Source organism: Mercenaria mercenaria, chromosome 15, assembly GCF_021730395.1.
Source record: "Mercenaria mercenaria strain notata chromosome 15, MADL_Memer_1, whole genome shotgun sequence".
Taxonomy (NCBI): domain Eukaryota; kingdom Metazoa; phylum Mollusca; class Bivalvia; order Venerida; family Veneridae; genus Mercenaria; species Mercenaria mercenaria.
The window spans coordinates 35,751,060-35,760,786 of NC_069375.1; the positions used below are offsets into that span (position 1 = coordinate 35,751,060).

The 9,727-nt window shown below is 34.0% G+C and overlaps 1 protein-coding gene across 1 annotated transcript; it reads left to right on the top strand.

Annotated features, from left to right (window-relative positions):
• Positions 1-1,320: 1,320 nt before the first annotated feature.
• LOC123561105 (uncharacterized) lies at positions 1,321-5,501 on the top strand. Its single transcript, XM_045353292.2, has 3 exons — positions 1,321-2,104; positions 4,517-4,665; positions 5,005-5,501. The coding sequence occupies exons 1-3, from the start codon at positions 2,070-2,072 to the stop codon at positions 5,373-5,375; spliced, it is 555 nt and encodes a 184-aa protein (XP_045209227.2). The 5' UTR covers positions 1,321-2,069; the 3' UTR covers positions 5,376-5,501.
• Positions 5,502-9,727: the final 4,226 nt, after the last annotated feature.

Here is a 9,727-nt window from a genome sequence, read left to right on the forward strand (position 1 = left end):
ATGAGGTTCATAATATGTCTCTGTGTCTCTTTATAATTCTTCTGCAGTGATCTACTAGTATATTGTTTGCATTTCTGTATTAGATCTATATTTAAGGTATACAAAGTTTTTCTCTGGAGTGTTCTTTCAACGCATTATTGGCATTGAACGATCCAGCATGCAGGTTCAAATTCCACAATCTTAAACGTCCGCATCTCCAACTTAGAAATGCACGCATGTACAAAGTTTTTATTGTCATTGGTTGCTCTTTGATAATACCTTTTTCTCATGTACTTGTAATCGAAATTCTAAACGTGTGTTTCGCAGTAACAAAACTTTGGCGATAGAAGTTGTTTCACGATCCTTCATCTTTGCAATACGTTATTAATGTCTTTAAGCAACATTTTCAGAAACTGTTCAGGTCTTAAGTTAGTGATTTTTTTTGTTATAATTTTTAATGGTATTTCTTGGTATTTTCTTAGTGTAGTATTTTCAATAACGCAACGTTACAAAGATGAAATCAAGTGGCCCAGTGAACAGAAGAGACCTATAACAGACAGGTGGACATGTCGGCCGGACAAAGCAGTCACGTCGGCCACTCCACAGAGGGCAAACGTCACACAGATCAGTCAACATAGTCACATCGGCCAGTCAATGGGATGTCTGATCCGATGCCTGTCCGAAACTAAAAGAATATACAAGGTTTTAGAAGTATAAAGACATGGTCCAAATAAATTATATGATTTTTTTCACGTGACTATTTTGCAGCTTTCTGACTGATAGGATATCCAGTATTTTCGTAAGTAACTGCCAACTTTTCCACATGAATCAGAGGTGTAGGACGAGAATACTGTACATTTATTTAATTTCATTTAAAGTCTGAATGTTACTTTGAAGATAGTTTATGCTAAATTATCAGTGCGGGCTACAAAGTCAGACAAAGTCTAGAAATTACCTTGCATAGAAATGTTATTACATACATACATACATACATGCATACATGAAAATTTTAAAAGATCAAAACGTACATACATACATACAAACGGTTTAAACATGAAAATGATTTTAAAAGATAAAAACGTTCAATTATGAAAACAAATTTTCAAGGGCGTTATTTTTTAAAATGTAGATGTAAATGATAAGTATCGTTGGGAGCCGCACTGATAAATTTTATGTTATATTTGAGCCGCACCATGAGAAAACCAACTTAGTACATTAGCGACCAGAATGGATCCAGACCAGCCTGCGCATCCGCGCAGTCTGCGCAGGCTGGTCTGGATCCATGCTGTTCGCTTTCAAAGCCTATTGCAATTAGTTCTTTCTTTCTCTAAATCCCCATTATTAATTGTATTTTTTTCTTAATCGCCTACCTTGTCTGATCAAATTGAATATACTGCTTCTAGCCTATGGTTACAGGTTTAGTTTCGGTCTATTTTGTTTTAGTAATACCTAAAATTCATTCAAAATTGACTGAATATTTCAATAAATAGAATGCACTAGTTGGCGACGTTACAAGGTTATTTGGGATTAACATATATATTTCTTGTAACAGGAACCATTTCCTTAAATCTGTAAAAATCACAGACCGAACAGTTAAATTACAGAAAATAGTTGGATTCCAGAAATATAAAAGTATAATAAAAAAAGTATTATGACGGGTTATATATCGTGCACCTGATTGCAAATAAGATCGGATATTGAATGCCTAGAAAAAGATATCACGTTTAATTTACCAAATATTACATACAATACGTTTATGTCGGCAGATGTTACATCTGAAATGCTGGAAGAACTTGGATAGCTGAAAATTCCTGACATTGTGTATTTAGGTACCATTGGTGCAATGATAGATTAATGCGGCAACATTTTGACGTTTTGCAAAAATGAAGTTTACAACCTTAGGTCAGCTGATAGTTATTTTCAAGACAGTTGGCATATTTATATTTTAAAGTCTCGAAAAATTTAAGAGCATCAAGTTTATTATTTCAACGTAAGATATTTCGTCGTAGCTGAAATTACGTAATTGACGTCAGCGTCATAACGTCGCGGCTAACTGGGACAACGACGTCAATAGATAAAACAGAAACGCAATGGTTAGCACGGAAATCTTTCTAGATATGATCAAGTAAGTTTTTACCATAAGATATGATCAAGTAAGTTTTTACCATATATATATTTTGTTCAGACAAAGTTTCCAATTTCCTTTTATTTCAATATATTTTATGATTCTTTTCTTAAAATTTTCTAATTTGTAGAACGCCACTAACTAACTGTTCAAAATAATCTATAAAATATGCGTAATCGGGGTTGTTTTTAATTGATTTTTTAAATTGAGTAAATGCCGAACTGCAGATATATGAGAAACAAGAAATATCTTTAAAACTGATGGTCGGCGAATTGTAATAAGGAAAGAAGTTTATGAATTTTTCATCTGACATTCATCTTTCATCTAACATTTTTCAAATTGCAAAACTAAACACCGCACTTTAACAATTTAAATGGTTCCCTTTTAATTTTTCGCAAAGGTTTCTAAGGTTGCAATTTTGTTTCGTTTATCCTTAGACGAATAATTACAGCAGTAGTTTGATGAAGATTCATGAAGCGGTTCATGAGAAGAGGTCATTAAACGTGTTTATATTTTTAGCTAAATTGGTCCCTATCCCCATTTGTAACAAAATAGCAGGATACCTTACGATATTGTTACACATCGAGTTTGATAAAAATCCATTACATTTTAGTGGTTAATGCGAAGAAAGGCATATCTACTTTTAGCTATAGTGGTCCCTAATAGTGCCCAAGTTCCTATATAAATAAATTTGGAAGAGGACCTTATAATGATGCTCCAGACCAAGTATGACAAAGATCCACCAAGCTGTTCATGAGACGCTGTATAAAGGCATTTCTAGTTTTAGCTCGAGCAGCCCCTAAATGGGGTCAAATGTCCCAGCTGAACAAAGTTGGCTGCGGGCCTAATAAAGATGCTACAAATCAAGTTTGATTAGAATACATGAGAAAAAACCAATTTAAGGATTTTTTTATTTATTATTTTTATTTATTTCTAAAATAGGCCAACTGATCCCGCTTTAACAAATGCATATTCGCCATTCATGAATCTTTGGACAATGACGTCACACCCATAAAAATGTGAAAGTCAAGCAAAACATACAATTGTAATTATTTCAACATTTCTGTTTCATAAGCAAAGTTTGACCGTAGTCATATCACATAGATAAACTGTATGCAGCGTACCTTCATTTCAGTGTAATGAGATTCAGTCATTATATAGCATATATATAATGAAACAGATTTCAACTGAGTTCAATATTTGCATACCATACTTAAGAAAAATATTCATATATAATAAATCAGTTATTAATTTATAACAAATATATCAAAGCAAACAAGTACTCATTTTTATATGCAATCTGAATAAGTCACAAAAGCAAAAAACCTTTTCATATACAGACTACAATTGTAACAAGGAAAATCTTTTAAAAAGCACTTCTCTACATAAAAGACTCTTATAACAATCTTATTCATGTGATACGCAGACCCTATTCAGCTCTTTCTTTAATTTGATATATGTTGGTATTTGAACAGGTTTTTATCTTATTTATTAAACTTACTTATCATTTCGAGATTTATCAATATTCTTGCTAAATATACTGAGCCAAAGTTAGCTTTTAAAACTGTGAACAGCGTCGTTTAGGATAAACGCTTTGTCTACATTTCACTCAGCGTAGCACAATCAACAGAGTGAAAGAAATTGACACTCTCGTCCAATCAGATAGAGTGTTGCATAAAGCTTCCATTTTGATAAATTATCTATAATGCGTTATCAAGTAGTTTGATTTGCAAACTGAAGTCACGTGGCATAAGAAACGAAAACGAATTTAGACGGCGTCGCCGAAAAAAAAACTGAATGGTTTTCAACACTAAAGAATATTAGACGGAAACTATTTTGAAATAAACGAGCTGATATGCGAAAAATAAACCTTTTTATGTGTTAAAGTTATTTTTAAGAAATTGCTTTAAATTATTGCGTTGATTCGGCACATAGCTAGCTTTTGAAATATGAAAAAATAAATATAAAGTCAAGTCAGCGGTATAATCTTGAAGATAAAATGACATTTGCTGATATTGCTAAAACTCCGGAAATATGGGAATTTCGAATTTCAATTATGACAGCATTCCATATTTGGTATGTTACCTAGATCATCTGTTTTTGAAACTGATGACTTTTAGAACTGTTTATATTACCGTAGAAATCGTCTTTAACAGCAATATTTATCATTTTAGACGTACTTTATTTTTGCCCGGTATGTGTTTTATTCTTGCATACGTTTAAAATAGTGGAACTAAATGATTGCACCCACCTTTAATTCAAATGTTGACAATTTGTTTCCTTAGTGATAAATTAGGTATCGCTTTTATCAGGTCGATAAATCCACATATCAACCTCACTAAAATGCAATAATTGTAGATTTCTATATTATTATTTTTGTCTGAATTTATAAGTTGATCATTTAAATTATAGGCTAAATTCAAAGAAAAGAAAGCGTACATCTAGCTGTGAAGCAGACGGCCTTCCTTCTGCAAAGCGTCCACGGATGTTGTCCTGGGCATCAAAAAGACTCGAGCAAAAGTCTTGGGAATGGCACGAAAGAAGAAGGAAAATTGCTCTAGGTAACTGTCAGATGAATTAAACGTAACGTAATTATGTCAGACATGAATATATCTTGAAAGTCTTTGTTACAAAATAACATAATATGACCTTTTTCTAAAAAAGTTATAATAATGGTTTCACGTTCATTTTAAGACGCATTAATATACACAGTCTACCTAAATTCATGATAAACTTTACCATCTCCTGACTGTCGGCCATTTCGTAGTTTATATTTAAAATAATATACTCTGTATATTGACAAACCTGCTGTAAAAAGAACCCAGTGCTGGTTTCAATTGTTTTGATAGACTAAGTACATTTTCTTAATGTGGTGCAAAGTTCCCGCTTTTTTGTTCCAGGCATAGTACTCTACTGGGAAGCTCAGATGCGAGATTTCCGCAGAAGGGCACGCAAGAGAGCAAGTAGTGAGATGTATGCCGACTACGAAGGCATGGTGAAATCTAAATACATGAAGCTGCTTCAAGATATACAATCACAACCTTCATTATCAACAGTTTCGTCAACAGCAATACAAGCAGTTCTAAAAGCAGCAGAAACAACAGCAAGGGTACAAGAAACTGCCATAAAAGAGGTACCAGTGCCTGCACAGAAAAGAAGATCGATTAAACGGTTATCGGACAATGCTGAAGCAGAGGAAGCTTCCAAAGTCAAAGCCACTCTTGCTCCTCGCAGGAACGGATGGCGTAGAAAAGGAGACAAGAGAAGCTGACTTGTTTATACTAAGAATCTGTATTTTTTCAAATAACAATTAGTAACAGAACACTCTTCTCAAGGAATCTATTTCTTTTGTTTGTTTCCTTATTTTTCCCTTAAATGCAATTTCCTTCAATTTTCTTTAAACCTACGCATGCATTGGACTGACAGTTTGTATAAATCTGGGATCAAAATAAAAATTATTCACATCAGTTCAAGTTAAATATTTTATTCTGACAACAATATTTCCCTTTTGGATCTGAAATCTGTCTATTGAACTTAGCAAACGTGACAAAATCACATGGCTTTGAAACTAATTAAGTTATTTCACAACCTTTGGGCTCATACAGCAAGCTGACACAAGATGTCCCATAACTCTGACATTTTTATCCAAATTGTCTCCCTTTCTAATTGTTCACATTTTTAATATTTAGTAGAATGGCATTAAATCCACTGAAGGGAATTTAATGTGACCTTATACAATGATATATGGAAATAAAAGTCACTGGAAGGCACTATAACTCTGATCTGAATAATGATTGTTTATCTCAAATTTTCTATTCAGTTTTCAGTTTTTAACATGAATGCAATAACTTTACCGAAGGGTCTTTAATATGTCTTTTCACCATGAACGATTAGTTGACATAACAAATTCGTAACTAATTCTTGAATAACTATAAAGTTGTCTCCCATGCATAATAAGTACGATATGTAGTATTCAAAAGAATACCCCTTTTCAAGCAAGGCTTTTATATTCTGTTACAGTAAATGCTCCAAAGGGCCAGAAAATATAACAATACAAATCCAAGGACGGGACTTTTTACAGCCACCACATGACACTTTAACACTGCTGTTGTGACAGTTTATAACATCTAAAAGAAGATCCCTTTGGAAGCATAGAACGCAACCAAGCAAAATAATAGCAGACTTGGTTTGATTGGGTCTGTTCATGAGAGGTAATGAATTAAGCAACACCGATCATGCCACATAGCACCTGCTTTAGCGGAATTCTATTATAGCAAAAATGTACGGATTCCATGTTCCCAACACTGAGTCAAAGTACTGGGATACTTTTTACAGCGGCCACAAAGCACTAAAATACTGCTGTTGTGATGAATAAAATCTATCAGAACAAACCCCAACATCGGGCTAGTGTACCATAATAGTTTGATATCTTTATCTATCAAAGTAACTGCAAACGTTTACATATCAAACCTACCAAAAGTTACTTGTCCTCTCTAAGTATGTGGCAACCTACAAACATAATACTACAAGTACACCAAAATGAACATGTTCTCTCTAAGCGTCTGGCAATCTCCACTCATTATCCTACCAGTATTTCAAATTTGCCATGTTCTTTCTAAGCGCCCGGTAACCTCCACGCATTGTCCTACCAGTATTCCAAAATTGCCATTTTCTCTCTAAGCGTCTGGTAACCTCCACGCATTATCCTACCAGTATTCTAAAATTAACATGTTCTCTGTAAGCGTCCGGTAACCTCCACACATTATCCTACCAGTATTCCAGAATTGCCATGTTCTCTCTAAGCGTCTGGTAACCTCCACTCATTATCCTACCAGTATTTCAAATTTGCCATGTTCTCTCTAAGCGTCCGGTAACCTCTACGCATTATCCTACCATTATTCTAAAATTAACATGTTCTCTCTAAGCGTCTGGCAATCTCCACTCATTATCCTACCAGTATTTCAAATTTGCCATGTTCTCTCTAAGCGTCCGGTAACCTCCACTCATTATCCTACCAGTATTCCAAAATTGCCATGTTCTCTCTAAGCGTCCGGTAACCTCCACGCATTATCCTACCAGTATTCCAAAATTGCCATGTTCTCTCTAAGCGTCCGGTAACCTCCACGCATTATCCTACCAGTATTCCAAAATTAACATGTTCTCTGTCAAACTCCAACGCAGTGATCTCCCTTACCGCTTCGCTCATTGATCACTGCCACCACAACATTCACGTGACCATGGTTCATCACGTGATGATCGGTTTAAAAATTAACTTATATATTAATATGATATACCAAACTTTTGACAATAACATATCTTGGCCAGCAGGAAAATATTCAAAACCCTCCATCTGTTTCGGCTTGGGTCAAATGGCAGTATTATAATAGTGAACGACGTCTAAAATTAACGTCGACATACTCGTTTGTTTACTTTCAGTTTCGTTTCGGGATACTTACCGGTCGTGTAAATAAATACCTATTTTCATTCAGAATCATTATTTTTTTCTTATGGAACATTTCCCTGTGCTTAAAGAAGTGTAAACTTCGAAAATATTGCGGAAAAAATAACTAAATAATTATATAACTAAGAGAAGTCCACTTAGCTTAATTTTAGATAAAAACATTGTGTTGGCAGTGATCAATGAGTTTGGTTCTCTGTAAGTGTATGGCAAACTCCACGCAGTATCCTACTAGTGTTCCAAAAGTAACTTGTTCTCTATAAGTAAATGCAAACCTCCCTACATGATCAGACAAGTGTTCCAAAATTAGTCTTTGTTCTTTGTGAAAAACTGGTAACTTCTACATATCATCATACCAATGTTCCAAACGTAACATTTTTCTATATTAATTTTCCTATGTATCAAAATTAGCCTGTTCTCTTTACGAACTGGCAGCCTTTACACATATCTTAACGTAACTGACAACTTTCACATGTTACTGTACCCGTGTACCATCTTTAATTAAATAACTGGCATCTACATACTGTCATACCCGTATAAATTAACTTATTCTCGATAAATTGCGGACCTCTTCTAAATACTATCGTACCTGTGTACAAAAATGAACTTGTTCTTTATAAGATTACAGATTAGCAAGATCAAAACCCTCTGATCACCAACAAATCAGCTATTTGTGCAACCATCTCTGGATATTTATAACATGAATATCATGAGGTATATCTCATATTACAGCACTGTTAGAAAGAAATGCACGAAAACTGTTGTTTAAAAATTTAGGAACTTAGTGAGTCTGTATATATACAGCAGTTTGTTATCCCTGCCAAAGACGAATAAATATAGTTTTGGCGGTGTCCGGCTGTTCTCCCGCGAGCCTGTGCATGGTTAGGAGTATCTAAAAGTTAGCTCCTACTGAGAAATGTGGCATCGCAAGGTTCAGTGTAGTTGTTCGAAGAAAAAAAGAGTTATTGCACATAGGACTTATCAAGTCTTTCTTTGCAAACTACGTATATAAGAACTTTTCTTGCGGCTAAACTTAGTACATGTGTACTTTCTTGGACACCGAGGCATGCGTTCATGTGTACTTTCTTGGACACCGAGGCATGCGTTCTGATCACTGCGGTCAAGGTCAATGTCATTGTTACTCAAAGGACAAATTGTCCCTACTTAATAACTTCATTTAGGCATTGCTCAACTTGGTATTTATATATATATATATAAGTCGCCTGCATTATTGAGATCAAAGTTCAGTTACTAAAACTGGTTGCTTGAGCAAGTTTTAAAGATACTTCTTGTTGTCAATAAGCTTGTCATGCATGTATCGATATTAAACTTTTTTGACCTATAGATCTAATACAGGAAAATCTAGACTGTGAAGAAATAGAAAAAATGTTTTAACTTCATAAGCTTGGATTTTTAATATTCAATACAGATATATTGAAATAAATATACTTAAACAATACCGATGCACATTACTACGATCGCATGATGACGTTGAAAGAATTAAAAAAACTCGTTGAAAACTTGAAAACTATTTAAATATGGCGCTAGAAACTTTTGTCATAATAATATAATAATACGTAACGGTTGTCATAAAAAATAATTTATCCAATTCTAATTTGCTGTTCCTACAAATAATTTTATTTTTGAGAAAAAAAAAATACTGGTAAAACGGATTCCCTATACATGAAATGGGCGAAATTTTCCCCAATAATAGAATTCCTTCAAACTTTGGATATTGAAGGACAATCATCTAAGGAACAAAAATATGCAATAAAAGACATAGGTCATCGGCATGAAAAAGAGTTATCTGCCCTTGAAAACGGTATTTTGTGGGGAATGTATTTGGGGTCAGTAATTTAACAAACATATGCGTTTCTCACCTATTGATACAGCCGAAGAATTTGCCAGTTATAATTGTACATGTAAAAATCTTTCTTGGTTTGATTTATGTTAGATGTTACGTCAATGTATGTTTGTGTCTAAAGATAGTATTACCACGGAAAGACCTTGCAGTAAAAAAATCAAAATTACCGAAAAAAATCTCAGAAGTCTACTGCTTTTATTTCCTGGCGAATATATCATAAATACATATATAATGTTCATAGAAAAAAGTTCCGAAATTGCAAACGCAAATTCGTTTGGCCAAAGTACTTTCATCTAAACCA